Genomic DNA, 18,741 nt, shown 5'->3' with positions numbered 1-18,741 from the left:
GCTGCATATTGAATGTCATTGCACCCACCCAATTCATTTCTGAAATGGCAAGCCAAGATGCACAACGGCGTGTAATACCCTTCTCCTCTGTAAGAGCCCCGAGTCTTGCAGACTTACGGAGTCTGAAATCATCCTCTGCTATCACCCCACAGTTATCCTAGGAAGGATTTTCTATCCAACACCAGTGCACGGTTTTCATCAGCCATTCTGGAGCAGTGAGAGCACGCGTACAGAGCTGGGCTGGCCACCGGACTTTCCAGCTAGTGAAGTGCACGCTCATTAAAAGGACGATTCGGCAAGAATAAAGAGTGCAGTTAAAATGTCAGGCTTCTTCACCTTGTCCTTTACTGGTACTGATCCTAAACAAGCAGCTTAAACTAAATAATCTGATCAAAGTAATATTTTAAAAACCACCACTGCTAGTCTTTATAAGAACAGGGACTTGAGGCCACGGGTTCCACTGTGTTAGTCCCTGTTAAGATACAAAGAGAGACTTCCTGCCCTCTGGGGAGACAAAACAGACGCAGGGCTGGAGAGAAGAAATGAAATACAATGATTTATGCAAGTACGCTTAGCTGCCTGACTGTCAGAGAGCCAGAGAGAGAAATCAGGGATCCTCATCACAGATGTAATGTCTCCAGGACTATCTCCGGCTCAACTGACTCAAATCACATCAGAGAGAAATCCCGTACAGTTTCATCAGGGAAATCTCAAAGCATTCAAAGTCCGGGGAAAAGGAATATTTCTGTGCATTGATGAGAAATTTGCAACTACAGAGGTAAAACTTTCAAAATCAGCATTTTAACCTACATATGAACATGTTTTTTTTTCTGCACAGACAACGCAGACATACTCTATATCTATTGAGGGCTTACATTCTCAAAAAGGTGCCTCTATAAATTTTACATCAATATTTTAGACGGGTAGCTCAAAATCTCAGACTGAACATTCACAGCCTTCTGCAATAAATCAGAGGACTATTCTAATGCCACCACTAATACGGCAGCGTTAATAAAGTGGGGCTGTGCCGGCATTCTTGCCCAGTGACATAACTCAGCATTGTCACCAAACTCTGCTCAGGCCTGTTTGTGCAGGTCTGCTCACCCACTTCAGGCAGGAGTATAGGGATTTCTTCATTTAGCTTTGATCCCATAACCTGGACTCAGCCAAGACAAGCCATTCCCTGCCAAGAGACAGACCCTGCTTGGATTGGAGGCTCTGCACTAATGCCTTCAGGAGCCAGCCCAAAGCACCAGGCCCTTTACAGCCTGTATATGTCACTGCTAAAGACAGAACCATTCTGTAAAAAAAAAGATTTCTTCCTTTTTAAAGAGCCCCTAAGGCAAAAAATGAGCCCACGGTCTCCTGTCAAGTTGCCATGAAGAGGCACAAGCAATATAAATTTATTTTAAATTATGTCCACCTCCAGCAAATATTTTGACCAGGAAGAAATAGCCATCACGAGCACTGCTGCTGCTGCTGGTTTTATTACTATTACATTACTTGAGTGCTGTAGAGGCACTGTCTCCGTGACTGCTCTTTCCACATAGGGAAAACATTTCCCTCTATGAAAGTATTGCTCCTTAGGTTTAGCGTGGGCTGTGCTGCCACGAGACCTTCCAAATCCTTCAGCCTGTATCTCCATGCATTGTTTTCAAGACACTGCAGGCTGTTTGTTACACGGACATCCAGACTGGCTGCCACAAGCACTGTACAACCCAACTGACTGACCTGCTGATCCGCCCAGAAGACATTCTTAGCTGAAGTCCACAGCAGTTTTGTCTCAGAGCAGTGGGAAACCATATAAATCCCCCAGGTACACTATCTAAGTCTCTCTTCCAAACCTTTTTGGGAATGCTTCCTGCTTGGTATTTCAGGAGCAGTGATAGCACTCGGGCTGCAGGGCATGTATCAGAAGAGCTTCCTCAAAAGAAAAGCCTGCTGTGGGATGTCTTGACCTGCTCCAGGGGCTAAATAAAGAAAAAGCTCAGTCTTTTCTGAAAAGGATTTAAGGATTGATCCTGCTTCAAAATAAGTCAGTGCTAAAAACTGTATGCTCAACTTCAATGAACAGAAAGCTAAGCTAAGATGGCCAGACTTGAACCCAGTCACTTAAAAAAAAAAGAAGTAACTAAATCCTTTACTTACAAATTGTATATAGAGCATATTTTCCTCCAGAAGCATTACAGAGGAGCTCAAAGCACGTTACAAGCAAACACAGTACAAAGTCAGTACGAACACATCAAATCCAGCGCAGCCCTGTACCTCAAACAACTGCTCCCCTTCTCTACTCACGTTTGCAGACTCCTGTGACATCCAGGTAGAACCGGGCTTGGCAGCGAGAGAGGCAAAGTCCGTGCACGGCTCCTTCTGCGGGCTGGGGAGGCTGCAGCACCTCCTCTGGTGCCCAGCACTGCAGGCACTGCGAGGGCGCCGGGCCCAGACAGGTGCGGCAGGACGGGTGGCAACCTGTGAGCAGGTGAGGAGAGCATCAGAGCCGCAGCCTGAGGACAGCTGTCTCCCAGGGACAGGCAAGGCCCAATAACCACGCAAATCTGGGCATCTCGTGAACATGAGAGGGGAGAAAAACACTGGGCTGAGCCCTCCTGTTCATCCCTCTTTGCGGTTTTGTATTGCTGTAGACGGTCTGAAACTCCAAGAGCAGACACCTTGCAGCAACTCATGTGCTAAGGAATCTATTCCAGGAAGGGATGGAGTGCTGTGCTTTCTATCATGGAACAGCCACTTTGGAAAAAAGTATTTTTCACACCCCAAAATAGCAGCTCTTTTCTCAAATAAAGTTGATGAAGTTGGAAGAAAACTGTGCTACCGTGCTACAGGCAGTCAAATTTCATTTAATTTCTGGAATTGCAGAGATGACCATAACCTCACTAGGACAGACAGCAAGAAAAGGCAATTTGGAGGGCTTGTAGGAAGCTTAAATTCATCTCCTGAATTTTCAGGTTTTCCACTGTTGCAAAACTGACCACAAGTCTTTGCAAGTGTACTAGGTGTGTGTACAACTCCATCCAGCTCTTAACCTAGCTCAAGAAAAATTTGGAAGTGCTAGCAATGGGCATTTATTTCAATAGCACAGAGCAAATAAAAGTTCCCAATACCAGTAAATCCTGAGGACATGAAACCACAAAGTACTTGAAAAAATTTGATTTTTCTCAAAACGGGAAGCAATCAGTAAGCAAACATGGGAATTATTCATTCCTTGACCAGTTTCGCATAGAATAAAGGATCAGTGTCGTAACCGGGTGCACTCTGAGCGCCTTCCGACAAAAGCCAAGATAGATACGGTGACTTACAGCAGCTGAGGAACTGAACCAAAGTACATTGCTTACCCCTGCAGACGTCGTGATCCTGATAAAAACCCTCTCCACAGCCTCGCAGGCACTGGCCCTGGCGCAATGCCAGAGGAAGGGAACAGGAGGTACAGTGCGTGGCCAGAGGTCCCTCACAGGTGGAGCACGAATCGTGACAAGCTGATAAAGAAAGAGAGCGCACACAACTGAAAAATCCTCATTTTCCTCCTTGCAAACTGTGTTGCTGACTACAGTATCCTCCAGGCAACAATGAGAACTCCCAGCTGGCACGATATTCAGCTCTGTGAACTAATGAGAGCAGAAGTGCACAAGCATTAATAACCAGGAACACAATAATAATAACTCCCACTCACGCAGTGCTTCGAACATGTATCTCAGTATGTCTTCATATGCTTCACAAAGCAAAAAGGGTAATTTAAAATAATTCATCAAAAATGGACCAATGAAAATGAAAAAATCAAATTCCCTATCCCCACTCGCAATTCTGCACTCTTAAAATTCCTTCCCCAGAGGTAAACATTTGAGGAAAAGAAGACAACGTGTGGACAGTGCCTGGAGAGGCTTAAGGTCCATGCATATATGTCTCTTACCTCTGCATCTTCCATGGCTGCCTGGGAAATATCCATCTGGGCACTCCGAAACGCATTTCCCGTTGTGTAACAGCTTATCTGAAGCACAGGTCAAACACTCGGGTTGATCTGAATAGCATGTTTCACAGGCCTGGTCGCACACTGCCAAAGAAGGATAGCTTGTTAATGAAACTCATTCAATAAGCAGACAAAATAAAGGAAAACAAACCGTGCCTTGTCCTTTCTTTGTCAGAAAGGCATCTTTTAAACGTTCCTCTCCAGCACAAGCAACCTTTCACACTTCCCTGGAATAAGCAGTGACATTCACAGGGGTAGACGTGTGAGTGCAGACACGTACTCACTGACCCGTATCATGTCCGGGACTCCTACGTACAAAAAGCAGGAACGGGGCTACAGCCACACTACCTCCTCACATACACAGCCCCCACGGGGCAAGGAAGACTCTCACAAATCCCACCAGTCTTCTCTTCTTCATAAGCAGCCATTTGGAGCAAAAGGTTTGCATCTCCGTGCCTGACCCAACTGCTACCACTGCTGATGCATGCAGACCAGACACTCTTCCATCTATCTTTTTGTTTCCTGATGAAAAGCTCAAACACCTATCCACTGAATCCAGAGACAGGTATACATGTCCCAGGACATACAGAAAAAAACGTTCCAGCTAATGTTTTCTGTTTGTTTGTTTTCCTGTTCACCAATGGTCTCACAAATAATCCATCTACACAGCTTTGTACAACAAACATCAGTTCTCAGACGGTGCAGGAAGTAAAAGGTGGGAGAAAAGTTGAGCTGAAAATATTATTATTTCTCCCCCCTTTCCCTTTTCTTCAAATTAAAGTTGTAAGTGTGAAGATGCATCTAAAGTCGAGCATGATATCGTTTCTAATCAATTCCTGTGGTCTGTATTCTCCCAGGCAATCAGTTTTGAAGTTAAGTGACCTGTTGTTTAGGAGGAGCACATGAAACTCCGCCTTCCCTAAGCCAGCAGAACTGCTGCTGTGTATTCAGAGGGGCCAAGCATTTTACTTAACCAGTTTTTGTTTCTTTTCACCAGTCAGCCAGCCTCTCTCAGAGCAGCTTACAGGTCTCCAGCTGGGTATCAAAATCAATGCACTTGGTGGAAGATGAAAGGCTTGAATCCTGGCGGGTGTGAGGAACAGCTATGCAGTTTTGAGAAATCACTGGCAATAAAATCATGAATATGGCCAAGCTGCACCGGAGTAAAATTTCACTTTAGGCTTACATGATTTCTAGCTACAGATGTAAGATTTCAGTTCTGCACACTGCAAAACACGGGTGTGTCAAATTTACTGGTGTAGACATCAACCAAACTGAAGGGGAACCCGGTCAAAGTGTGACTCATCCAGAAGTGGCCAGAATAGCAGCAATTTTGTCAACATGCTCCAGGTTTTAGGCTTTCTAGCTAGCTGTGTCTCAGGTAGGGCTGCATCAAGACAACCGACCCCTGCATCAACACTACCAGCTGTTCTGGAGAGTCCTTCAAAGCAGGTGGAGGTGGCTGCCACCAGAAACACAAGGAGGGCCTGAATGCTTGCAGGACATTTTAAAATCTTTGATTTTTTTCCCCTTCACGATCCGTTTGACTTAGGTCTTTAATTCCCTCCAGCCTTCTCTTCCCCTTCTTCTGAGAAAACCTTTCCAGCTCTCAAGCCTCATCTGTTGTGTAGGTATTAGTTACTGTGATGCTGAATTATAATCAAATTTATAGAAACCTGCTGGCAAGGGCCATTTTTCTTTCCGCAGACAAATGGATTTGTCAAGCCCCCAGAAACAACTCAGTCAGGCTTTCAAGCTGTTCAATGAAGGGAAAAAAAACTTAAACCTTTCAGCATCTGATTATCTTAAATGAATTAATAATCTTACAAACAAACATCAGCTTTCCTCATCCGATATTTATGCACGAGGTGCATCTGGCTTTTTAGACGTGAATAAAATCACAGCTGCTGCATGGCTAAATGAAATATTGATTTCTGTTTTGCAGAGCATTTCTCAAGCTTCTTGCAATTAGAGGAAGAAAACAGGCATTTACCACTACAGACTCCATCCTTCAGATAAAATCCCTGTCCACAGCTGGCCACGCAGAGCCCTGCTTTTAGCACGTGCGACGTGTCTTTGCAGGACAAACAATTGTTGTCAGCAGGTCCCCAGCACGAGGAGCAGGACTCGTGACAAGCTGCAGGAAAGAAAGGTGAAAGATTAATGAACAATCGACTTCCAATCATCTTTTTAAGATGAAGAATTTGCAGCAATTCACTTATTTGCAATTTTGTACCTTAAATTCAGAGGCACTCACTGCTTCAGAAAAGGAAAAGAAGGCAAAGGATAACTGCTCTAGCTATGTTAGTATTTTCATCCAGGTCGACTCATCTCAGGGGTACGATTCACACCTTAGTTTTGTACACACAGTGTGACATGTAACATGCATCAGTGCTGTCTCTGGAGCTGTAGTCAGACTGGGAGAACACTGGTAACACTGTCAAGTCCTGCTCATCATGGTGCTGGGTGCTGCTTGAGCCCAAACGGAAGGGAAGTGGGAAGAGTCCCTGTCACATGCTACTGAGAAAACATTCCTGCAATCAAATCCTTGCAGCAACTACTGACGTTAAGCCAACTTCATGAGCAAACACGGAATCAGATGGCAGGGCTGCAATGAAGATCCCACAAAATTAGAAACAAGATGGCCTGCATCTAAAAACAAGTCCTCCTGCCCTGCCAGGACTCTGCACCCGTGCAGGAATAACTCAGTTCTGGCTGTTGGCTGACCCTTCTTGGGCAGGGCAGAAATTGTTGTGTGATCAGACTCAGTAATTCCTGAGGACATGGGGGCAGTGGGTCCCTGGTCCAGGCCAGTGTGCACTGCCTGTCTTTTCTCTGACACCACATACCTGAAGTACAGCACACGCCGGCAGTACAGGCAGTTAAAATGCCCCTTCAGGAACCTGGGCACAGGAACACGTAGGCAGAACAGTCATCCTCAACCCATGATGATGTCTTACAATTCAACTAATAGCTGTAGGGAAATCAATTCTGCCTCCCAAAGCAGCTGTTGAATGAGCTTCATTGAAATTTTTATTTGAATGAGTTTTATTTAAAGCTGTCCAAATTCAACTGTGAGGAAAATGCAGTACACTGTGCTCCCCATTTATGGGATCTGTGCAGAAGATGCACACTAAATCCTGTCCTACCAGGATTTAGTTACTGTTAGGATTTAGGATTTAGTACTGTTAGCTTGCACTAACAGTACAAATCACAGTTCCTTTAACCATTACTTTTTTTTCTCGATTACGCACAAATATGTACTAAAGATGTTCTTCAGTTTAGTCTTTCACAATGAGGCAGGTACGTGCTTGTGCTCCCAGACCACAGCAGGTGGGATAAAACTGCACCTTATGACACTTGCCCCATATCCAGGAACATGCCTGAAGTTGCAGCCACTCAAGAAAAGCTCGCCTATGAGTAAGCGTAAGGCAGGGACCAGCAGATGCAGCAGCAGCTGGTCAGCAAAAAATCTGACACTCTCTGGGAAGTTTAATCCACACATCTAAGAGCACACTTATGTACAGAACAGTGACAAAAGCAAACACCTTCCTGCCAAAATAAACCCCTAAATGAGAGGCAATTCTTCCTGTCCCCAGGAGCAGGTGAGAGTGAAGTGTTTCCAGTCCAGGACCACATCTGATATTTCAGGGCAAGTGCAGAACGGCGAAGGAATGACTATGCAGCACAGCATGTAGCTGTAAATAAGTTTACGGCAAACAAGCAATCACCAACACTCCCCTCTCACTCCTTTTTTGCATGTTTTTTTTGCTTCTTCTGTCTGCTTGAGGCCATAATTGCTCTTGTGGCTTGTTAATTAACGAGCTGGAGCACCTATGTTTGTGCTTATATGAGTCACACTGCGCAGAAGACAAACACCCCACCTGCGTGGGTCTCATCGCTCCCCAAGGCAGGGAAGCGTTATCCTCTCCATCTCATAGGCAGGCAACTGGAGCCCAGAGAGCTGTGATGTGACATGTCTGGGGTTAGACAAGGGAGTACTTACGGGGCCAAGACACAGGACATTTGAGTACATGCCCAGCACTTGGTCCTTTGACCTTCTTGATTTTCTTTCTCCCTAATTCCACCTTTATTTATTTTACCTTTTCTCGTCTTCCTCTTCTATTGCCCTGCAACTGGCTGCTCACTTTTCTCTCCTGCATTATTCCTCATCTCTCCAGAGCACCGTGGCTCTTCTATCTCCTGAATACTTCCATGTGAGGCGTCTCTCACAAGGATGCCGATCATCCTGCACCCGACAGGCTCTCCACCACCGACTCCTATGGCAAGGTAAACCAGCACATATGGCACGGCTATCACGTGCATCGAATCGTGGCTGAATCACAACACGACAAATAGCAGGCATCCTATCTCAAGGTAAAGATTGTGCACACTTCTCTGCTCCAGTTGCTAATTTCCCTTGCTGATAGAAAGCTGCATCTCATTCCAGCTTGGCTGATTCTCAGGGCACGTCTACACTTGCAAGTTAACTGCAGAGTATGAGTTCATGCTGTAAATTCCTACGGGCTGAAATGTCCCCGCTTCACCTTCCAGCCACAACTGCTTTGCTCCTCTCTGAGCTCTCTCTAATTTTCAACATCTTTTGGAAAGGTTGGACAGCAGGACTCGAGCTCCTAATAATACATTTCCCACTGTGCAGCTTGACCTCCTCACTGTTGACCTGCCTAAATACATTGACACATCCCAAGTTACCCAGTTATTTCCAAAAATTCTCAAGTCCTCTTTGTAGATACTGTCCCTTTCCAGGAAAGGCTTTTCCCTCATGGTTGCCTGGCCTCCAGACTCGGTTCAAAACCAGACATCCTTGCGTACAGCTGTATTCAGAATGCCCTTTGATGAAAGCCAGGTCAGCTGAGCAACCGTGCTTGAGCTCTAAGTCCTCTGAGTGCTGCCTCGCTGCCCCCATCTGCACGCAGCCATTCTTCAGGGCTGTCCTCACCCATGCCTGATTGTGGTTCCAACAACCCTCTCTCCCAGCTCACCTCCGCTGCTGGCTCTGGCCCTCGCAAGCCTTTTTGGCATGGTATCAGAGCAGCTTTCAAGTGAGGCAGCTGTTGTGTTGAAATTGCAGGTCTTCCCAGGTGGAGGGTGACTTCTGTGGTGCTTCAGCTACAGTGAAAGAAATGAACTAGAACCTGCCAGAGGTCGTCAGACCCTCGGAGAAGGTGCAGTGAATTTGGCAAAAAGCTAAGAAACGGATCCTCTGCATCCAGACTACTGGACAGAGTATCTCTCTCTGACATACATCTTCTTTCAGCCAGAAAGGAAGGGGATTTAAGCAGTGGATTTGGAAGAAGGGAGGAAAAGGAAAGGATGCAACCTGATTCGTAGCAAGACAGGCACATTTAGCATTTGGAAGCAGAGCAAATGACTCAAAGTACAAGATCAGTGACAATCTCCTCAAGGTGGGACAACAGACAAGTCTCTGGAGCAAGAGACCAAGCTCTGACACAGTGCCCCAGATCCCAGCTCTGCTTTGCCAGCCCTCCCTGAGAACAAACCCCACAGAATCCTCCGACACACCCTGCCTGGAGAAGCTTTGGCTCTTTGTAGCACTGGATCACTTCCAGCCTTGACAGCTGCTTCTTGCCCCAGCAGCCAGTCTTCAGCTTCACTGAAAAAGCAGGGGGAAAATGGAAGCATTCAATGAGCCGCTGTCAGCTAAGGCATCTTTGCCTGCAGCAAGTGGCTGTGTGAAAACACGTCAACAGGAGTGATGGCATTGCCAGGAAACTGTTTTCACCCTTCCTCGCTGTTTTCAGATCAGACTTGGTAGGAGCAACTTTGTGTTCCCTGTTGCCTTCAGTGTGGATATTGGACACACATGCGAGATCCTGCACCGTAACCAGGTGCTGCTGCTGAAGGAAAGACATTGAGAAGAAGGTATTGGACCTTCCTCTTGCAGCAGGATGCACAGCTCTCTGCCTTAGTTGATGCAATGGCATTCATGAAGCTGCAGTTCGGTATCCTCCCAGAAAATCAGTAGTAACCAGACAAAACTTCAGGGGTCAAATGGCACCCCAGCAACAGCACAAGGCAAAATTATCGCCTGGCTTTGGGAAAGTGCAGAAGGGTCCAGGCTCTGTGCTGCGTGGTACCAGCAACCACCTCTAGCCTGCCATCCTTCCTGTGGGCTGGGCAAGCTCAGCTGAGTCCCATCCGGTCACTTCCCCTCCAGGTGAGCCTCTGCAGGCAGGAAGCAGCAGAGGAAAACAACAGGTTGGGAACACAAATCCACGCGCTTTGCTGCAGAGAGAGCTGGGTCTGTTAGTGTCAAGTTACACGTTTCAACATCGGCTCTTTGGGAGATCAAAGCAGGAACATTTGTGTTCTGCCTTGGCTTTTGAATAATCTTGAAAACATAAATAATTAAGTTAGAAAAATGCAATGAGAGCACTGAGCACTGCAAGTCCTCTGAGCCCTTCTGTTCTACCAGGCAGACATCTTTTCTTTTTGCTTCCCTTTGCTTTGCCTTTGGTGGGGGGGTTCTTAACTGTTTCCACAGCCTGTTTCTGACAGGGAAGAATGCATCTACTGCTCCACCACAAGCCCCATTCAAAGTGACCCATGACCTTTACATACAGCACTGCATATCTGAATCTACCACTTCTAACTCTCAACTTTACTTCCTCTTCCTGGTTTTAATACTTTACAGAAGCAGGTGTAGGAAGGGAGGCAGGAAACAAGCCTGGTGTAAGACTAAAACTGGGAAGAGATCAAACAACTGCTCTGCAAAATTTCAAATGGATTCAATTAAACCAGATGTGATAAAACGTGAATAAAAGGAAAGACTAATTCCTTGTCTTTTGTTGCAACTCTGACAGCAGTGTGTCAGCAGCTGGACGGAGTAAGAAACCTGTTTTTACAGGCGTTTTTCATCTCCAGAGTGAATTCCTCAAGAGAGAGTTTACTGGAGCCGTAACCGTTAACAGAGGCCAGTTCATCCTTGTTACACTTTTGGAACGTGCTTATCGCCGATGGTAGAATGATTACGAGAAAATTATTCCTCAGCAGCCTACGGCCTGTCTGGACAATCAGATCACAGATTGGTAAAAATGAAGAGGTTACAAAGAAAGAGTGAATGGAAACAAATTACTGACCGTATCTGAAACTTAAGACTTTCTCCACTGGTTTTACTTTATGCAGAAAATGCAGCCAGGCAGAACTAAAGCAAATTGGTTTAATTCCTCTGAGGAAACAGGAACAAATTTTCCCAGCAACTTTCAGCTACAAGCATGCGTGACTGCAAATTTGGATGGAATGTACAATCAGTAATCTACAAACCAGTAATAAAATGAAACATTAGCCTTTCCCTACTGCTCCAGCAGTACATGGGCACTGCCAATTAAAACACTGGGAGCAGGTGGAAAGGAAATGGTAAAATAAAACCAAATGAAGTAGAAGATTATTTGGTACTTAAGACTGTAAATTCTTTTGGACTGGGTCTCTCTTTTCTATTTATACATGCACAATGGGGTCCTAGTCTTCCAGTCTCTGCTGAAAGACACAGGTTTCTCAAATTTTCAAAACCTGAAACAAATAATCAGCTCTTTGAGGCAAACCACTTTAGAAAAGGAAGCTGAACTTGGAATCAAAAGTGTTTTCCCTTGAAACCTGCCCTAAGTCCTAAGCCTGTATTTAATTTTATGCAGTTGGGCCAGTCCCAAAGAAATTAAAATGATGGCTCAAGAAGTTAAGCATGTGCTTCACCCTTCTGCTGAATTAGAGCTATAGAAATTAGAAGCTTTCTAAAAAGGCCAACACCAAGAGGAAAAAAGCGTTAACTTAGGAGAAAACAAACTGTCATGATGAAAAAGCAACTGCTTTACAGTTTGGGAAAAACACAAATATTTAAAGGAGTGGAGAAAGCTCATAAAAACACTATCATAGATCTATCAAAGAGAAAACTGTAACATGCCAATCTTAATCTCAGTCTTCCTAATAATTAAGATGTAGGATTTAGACGCATCTCAGTGTTTTCTGGAATTACTGATTTACTTTGTAAATATTCTTCCCAAGAACAGTTAGCCCAAGAAACTTTCAGGAAGAGAGAGCACCATATGAAAGGAATAATTGTAACACAGGGTAAAACTTTTCCAAGAAGTGTTTTCTGTGTGTTTTTCTGGGTCCTATTGATCCCTCATTCCTCCAAGTAATTTTCCACCTCAGAGTACTGCCCCCTGAGAGGTTTGGCATCAGCAGCTGCAGCTTAGTCTGCACTGAACTCAGAGAAAACCCTTATGGTGACCAGGTTGTCTGGCACGGTTCAGGGTGTTATATCCTCTGTAAAATTAATGTGTACACCCTGCTCTGAACCCTCAACACCACCAGTAACATTTCCAAAAGAGAATTCTGAATTGAAAGAGGACAGCGCTGAAAATCAGGAACTGACCTGTACAAAAGCACCGAGTTTTAGACCAACCAAACTCATCAGCCGAGGATTTTTAATGAGTAAACCACCCAGTAATCAATTTTACACTGTATGGCTTTGGTTCCTCTGTTCACTCCTGGCTTAACTCTAGGGTGAATATTAACACCTATGTCAACAGCACGTCCCTCAACAGAGAGTCTATCTGATAGTTTGGGTACAGCTTTTGTCTGCCGCTTTGCTATCACAAAGCATTGCAGTCTTTTTTGCTTTGGGTTACCTGCACAGAGAAGCTGCTCCTGGAAGTAGCCCTTCCCACACGAGGTCACGCACTGCCCGTTCTTCATTAGCAGGGACGTCCGGCACGAGGAGCACTCGAATCCGTTGGTGCAGGCTGCGCATGTTTCATTGCAGGCTTCCAGGAGAAAGCAAAGGAAGAGAAAGATGTATTAATTCTAAATGTCTTGATGCAGCAAGACACTCCTGCTCTGATTAAGAGATGATTTTGTCTCACGTTGGCAAAAGAATTTGAGAATTCACATTTTTCAGGGGCTTCCACCTGAAACCTTTGAAAGCCTTAAGCTCATGGGTACTGTTCAGGATGTGCCTGACTGCTTTGCCAAGCAGAGCCAGACAATCTGTTTATAGTAAGCCTGGGGGATCCTGCAGACAAAAGCACAGCGAGCCCCAGAAGAGTCATCTGACAGGGTATGTAACTCTGGCAGAGGTTACCTAAGCAAGCGCCCCCATCCTGGTAGAAGCCCGGTGTACAGCTCTCCACACAGCGCCCGTTCTGCAGCTGCTTCCTTGCATCACGGCAGGCGTTGCAGTGATCAAAGGAGTGAGAGCAGGTCAAACAGTCCGGGTGGCACTCAGCTAGCACAAGGAAAAGACACAAAGGCCAAAAAAGAAAAGTGTTTTCAGTCAGGAAGACACAACGCAATGCACACTGCAAAATCCAAGTAAAATTCTTCATTAGCTTCTGTTGTTGGTTCAAGGTGCGTTAGTTTTGGAGTGGTTTTCTTCCAAAAAGGCATGCAAGGGGCTAAATATGATATTTATTTATTTATTCTGATATGTGGGGGGTATTGTTGAGACTCTGGTTTCCTAGAATATCGATAAAAACAATGTTCATTGTCCACATTGTTGCTCAACAGTAAAAATCCTAGGTCACCAGGAATTAATGGCTCAAAACAACCTAAATCTGAATTTCCTTCAGCCAGACCCTGCAATAAGTCAAGACTGCACCCACGCCTGGTCAAAGTACAGGTGGCAGAGCACATCCCCTCTAGGGAAAAGCTTTGTGTCCCAGCACTGTAGCAAACACTGTTTGACCACAGGTTATTTTCTCAAAGGGCATGGCTGATCTCCCTGCAGAAGCCAGGAGGAAGACTATTTTTTCTTTACTACTGAGCTTCTTTTGCTCATTGGAAGAAAAGCTGTCTGCTCCTTCCTGACAGGTCAGCACAAAGGGACTCAATGCTGAAAACTCTCCTTCATTTACACTCAACAAACTGCAAGTTGCCAGGCAGCTGTACCTAAGGAAAGAATTGGGACTCAGGAGCTGCAGAAGGCAGACAGATGCAAGGTGAGGAGGAATCCAAAGTCAAAAAGCAAGAGAAATGAATAGAAAGCTCTGTCTCTATCTATTTCTTACCAGTAACTTCCCGAAGGTACATGCTGCCCCATCCTGACAGGCTGACAATGAACTGACTGCTTGGCGAGCCACAGAACAGGCAATTTTTCTCTAAGTACAAAAAATTCCCTCTGCTCCAACACCAATGTTCTCAGTAAGCTGGCATATTTGCTGTTTTTCACCAAACTATCATTGTGCTTAGGGCTAGATGCTCTACAGTGGCTGAAAACGAATAGCTTCTGCCTGCCTGCTTCCCCCAGCACATCTGTGAGGAGCAGCCATGAATTTTTACTGTCTTTAAAGATGCAGATGTGTTAGGAGCTGGTGTTCCTGGCTCACAGGTTGAACTGCTGCAGGCTGGGTTTTGCATTTGTTTCTCATCCGCTCCGATGCAAAAACAGAAAGAAAAAAAAAAAATGTAGGCTTTGGTAAGGGGAATTTCCATTTGCCTATCAGGACACAAAAATGCAGGTTCATCCAATGCCATGACTTCAAAGGACGCCTTTTCCAGAGCACTACCAGTGCAGAAGCTGAAGGAAGAGGCCTGATTTTCAAGGGTAACCAGCACACAGTGATACCTCTCGATAAGAAGCAGAACAGATGGGTGCTGAGAGCACTTTATAATCTGTCCTCTCCTTCATAGGAGTCTATGCAAGCGCTGTTCCCTTTTGAAAATCCAGGACAATTGTATCTGAACTGCCCAAGACCCATTTTCCTCACTTTTCAATTTGTAGTGCTTTGCATTTTTATTAGCATGCAGTAAATAACAAGCTTTAAAACATTAATATGGCAAATGTGCCAAGCCACTCCTGGAAATGACAGCATAATTAAACTGTGAAGCTATTTTCTTTTTACTCAGATAAACCATTAACTGGAGCACTCTGATAAAACCCAAGTTAGATGAATACAACAAGAACAGCTACCAATATGAAAAATTAGCAAACCACAGATAAAGCCTACCAACTAGGAAATGTAAAGCATACTAACTGTGAAGTGTAAATGAAGGAGAATGACAACATCCTGGAGAAAAATGAATTTATATGCAAAATGAACACATAGCTAAGGCTATTTTGATTTTTCCAAACAATTATTAACTGGCAGCCATCCAGCTCCAGGTGAGCTTGTGGCTTAACAGTGCAGGCAGGTTCCTTCTCCTTCCCACTCCTGAGAAATACTCAGGAGCCCATTAGCTCCAAAACACTTGCTAAGAGTTGCAAAGGTTCAGACCTCTGCCTTACAAAAATTGCTGTCTTGAAAATAAAGGAATAGACAAAACATTTTCAAAACACCATCCCATCTTTTGTCAGTGGAAAGCCATCATTTAAGGGAAGGGAAGTCAGCAGGATTGTCCGCCATCCTTTGGATGCAACCCTAAGCCTCTCCAGACACCCTAATTATGGAATCATTGAATCATAAAATGGCTGGAATTGGACAGGACCTTAAAGATCATCTTACTCCAACCCCCCCGCCATGGGGAGGAATGCCACCCACTAGATCAGGTTGGTCATCCAGCCTGGCCTTCAACACCCCCGGGGATGGGGCATCCACAGGTTCTCTTGGCAACCTGTTCCAGTTCCTCATCATCTTTACAGTGAAGAAATTTCTCCTAATGTCTAATCTAAAAAAGTAAAGATTCCTTCTCCATCCTTTTTATAAGACCCCTTTAAATACTGAAAAGCCTCAATGAGGTTTCCCTGGAGCCTTCTCTTCTCCAGGCTGAACAGCCCCGGCTCTTTCTTCCAAGGAGAGGTGCTCCAAGCCCTCTGATCACCTTTGTGGTTCTCCTCTGGCCTCGCTCTAACAGGTCCAGAAACACGTGGAAAGCAGTCAATTTATGATTGCAAACTGAAGACAAGTTAAAATTCACTGCAGGTGCCAGACCAGCACGGGGGATGCAAGGGCAGCTGGGATGCCAGGATATGCCCCATCCTGCGTCCGAGGGGTGTGCGATGAGCGTGCTCCCCCCAACACGAGCGGCTTTGAGACCCGCGTGGTGCTAGCTGGGTACCTGGCTCGCAGCGCGGGCAGCAGTCGTCCTCCAGCCCAGCAGGCAGGCTGCCCGGTGGGCAGGGCGGGCAGGAGCGCCGCAAGCAGATCACCTCCGCGGCCCGGCACTCGCACTCGCTGCACAGCCCTTCTGCCCATTTCTCTCCGGCCTGCAAAAGGTGACACCGAAGGGGCAGGGTTAGGACGAGCGCCCTGCACCACAGGCACAGCTGCCGAGCTCTGCAGTCTGTAGCCTATTTCAAGGCTACATCAGTGCTAGCAGTGAATTTAACATCTCAGGGGCTGCTTCAGGGGATGTGGGACTGTGCACCTCTGTAATGTTCACCCTCCAGATCAAGGCAATCTGCAAAGTGCTCACGAATTCCTAATTGCATTTCCTCTCAGCACTCCCACCCAAATCAGTGTTTTTTGCAGCTAGCAGTCTTCTCTGCTTCTGCACCTACCTTCATTTGCTCTAACTGAAGGCATTTTCTTGTGTTCCCACATCTTGCTGTCTCGCTTGTCCCCTTCTTTCTCACATCCTTTGAACCTGCTCTTTCTCTGAACAGATACCTGTAGTCTGTTCTGGGTGTGAATCTCTTCATTTACATAATGACCTTTTTGCCACAAGGTAAATTTCTAACTTCGGCACCATTTGACTTCCTCTCCTCCTCTCTTCTGTTGCCTTGTTCTCCCTTGCCCGCCTGCCGCTGCCTACTTTTACAAGTCAACAGAGGGGAGAGATCTCACACCCTCTGCAATCCCTAGGTCTGCTCAGAAGGTCTCTGAAGCTGCCCTCGATGGCTGGGGCTCTGCTGGTACCAGGTGAGGAAGCCAAGAGGCAGAAAAGAGTCAGCAAGCCGCCTGCCCGTGAAGCTTTTGTGCCAGTTCCTCTCTTGAAAGGGATAAAGCAAAAATTGGAATAAACCTGGCATCTGAATATGCTTTACCTCACTTGGGTCAGAGAGAGAGATGTGACGAAGGAAAGGGATGGGTTACATTAAAAAAAAAAAGAAAGAGCAGCATTAAACTTCTAATTTCTCACATCTGTTGGCAAACAGCAGCCGTTAGCTGCAGCCCTTGTCTGCCAGAGCAATGAAAAGCCCATTGCTGGTAAATTGCAACAAAGATCCTTAACCTGCTCCTTCCATCCAACTTCAGAAAGAACATTCCTTGAAAATATCAGAAAACAATGGACTCTTACAGAGAAAATCCTAACTGATGGAATAGGCAGAACGCTATACATTGCCTCTACTATGCAGCCTGTGCCAGATGGAAGTCAGGCATCTTTAACTCCATGAGATGTACAGGAAAGCAATGAGGATGTGTATTAAATATTAACAGGAGATGATTGATTATACTGCACAGAGGAAAGCAAGGCAAACTTAAACTCTGCAGCAGACGCACACATTATAAACAAGTGTTCTGTAAATTATAAAAGCAATCTGCAGATAGCATTAATGGATTATTTTTCTGCTATACTTGCAAATAATATCCTTCTTGGAACTGGAGAGGGAGAGTCAGTTCTCCAAAGCTCTAAAGCAGAATTCTCTATGATGTGCTCCGAAGTACCAGGATACTTACAGCTTTTCTCTGTTCTTTGTAAACACAATAACTATTACTCGGAATACATTCAGGACAGCACTTCCCATCTAAGTGAATTAATTCTTCACCCTGTGAAGAGAAAGGTTGCAGCAATTCAAACAAAATCAGCAATACCAAAAATACTGTGGAATGCAGAGGCAGAACAGCTCTTGCCCTGGAATGCAATCTTCAGTATCTAATTTCACGTTATCTTCTCTCTATCCTACTTCATCTCTGTAGGTACAGTCTGAAAAATGTGCTTAATGAATATTGCAGTCACAGAAGAAACCTCGGAAAAGGCCAGGGAACTCAGTGATAAGGGTATTGCTTCATCCCTAAATCCTGCGAAGAGCCCCCCAGTAGAACCCAGTGCAAACACAGAGAAGAGGAATGCCATTATTCACCGCCCATCTCCAGCATTTTACTGGACCACTGTCAAGATTCAAATGCACAGAAGCTTACCTTCATTTTCAATGTGTTGTTTTTCTTTTTTTCCCCAAGAGAATTTCAAAGCACATGCTCTATTTATCCCAGATGGAAAAAGCCTGTTCTTTGTTACAAATGTATAACTCCACAGGGTTCACTTAAACAGCTCTGGTTTCAAGGTAAGAATTTAGCAGCAGGAGAAAGGAATTACATGCCCGGATTGGGCACAAGCCCTCGTGGAAGCTGAATATTTAGTAAAGAGGAAGACTCCATCTTAAGGAACCAGGACATGGATCAAAAGAAACAGCTTCAATTTCCTCTTCGAGGACCACCCACAGCCTGAATCTCCCCTGGTTCTATACATTTTTGCTGCTTAAATCATTATTTCAAATTGCCGGTGGCGATGGTTGCCTCTCATGTCACTGTTATGTGTTGTAAACCCTCCCAGCCCCAGCCCTACCCACATCCCCACCCACACGCAAACACAAACCACAGGAAAGCTGACAACAACCCAGCAGGGAACATGGCTCCCCTACACACCCCAAAAAACGCAACCCCACTGCTCTGTCAGAAAAGGGAGAGGCTATGGAGATTTCTAGGCCACACGTGGCTTTGCTGAAGAGATCGCTGAATATTTCAGGTTGGGAATGTTGAAAGGCTGTGTCGGGCTGGGAGGCAAGGAAGGGAACCTCTACCTATACTTCTTCTAAATAGCAGGGTGCTGCCGGCAGCTTGCTGGCT

At 45.4% G+C, this 18,741-nt stretch overlaps 1 protein-coding gene across 3 annotated transcripts in view; it reads right to left on the bottom strand.

Moving 5' to 3' along the window:
• Positions 1-18,741, bottom strand: part of FRAS1 (Fraser extracellular matrix complex subunit 1) — a 146,780-nt gene that overhangs the window by 70,632 nt on the left and 57,407 nt on the right. For all 3 annotated transcript variants that reach the window (XR_014317396.1, XM_082759237.1, XM_082759238.1), the window contains 8 exons: positions 17,575-17,664; positions 16,013-16,160; positions 13,101-13,244; positions 12,649-12,783; positions 5,973-6,116; positions 3,923-4,063; positions 3,351-3,491; positions 2,296-2,469 (listed from right to left, as the gene is read on the bottom strand). Coding sequence is in view for 2 of the 3 variants with exons in the window: in XM_082759237.1 (XP_082615363.1) it covers positions 2,296-2,469; positions 3,351-3,491; positions 3,923-4,063; positions 5,973-6,116; positions 12,649-12,783; positions 13,101-13,244; positions 16,013-16,160; positions 17,575-17,664 (1,117 nt within the window). In the remaining variant the exon portion in view is untranslated. The remainder of the gene's footprint in view (positions 1-2,295; positions 2,470-3,350; positions 3,492-3,922; positions 4,064-5,972; positions 6,117-12,648; positions 12,784-13,100; positions 13,245-16,012; positions 16,161-17,574; positions 17,665-18,741) is intronic.

Source organism: Aythya marila (assembly GCF_965140915.1).
Source record: "Aythya marila genome assembly, chromosome: 4".
NCBI classification, from domain to species: domain Eukaryota; kingdom Metazoa; phylum Chordata; class Aves; order Anseriformes; family Anatidae; genus Aythya; species Aythya marila.
This window is presented reverse-complemented; position numbering and strand designations above follow the sequence as displayed.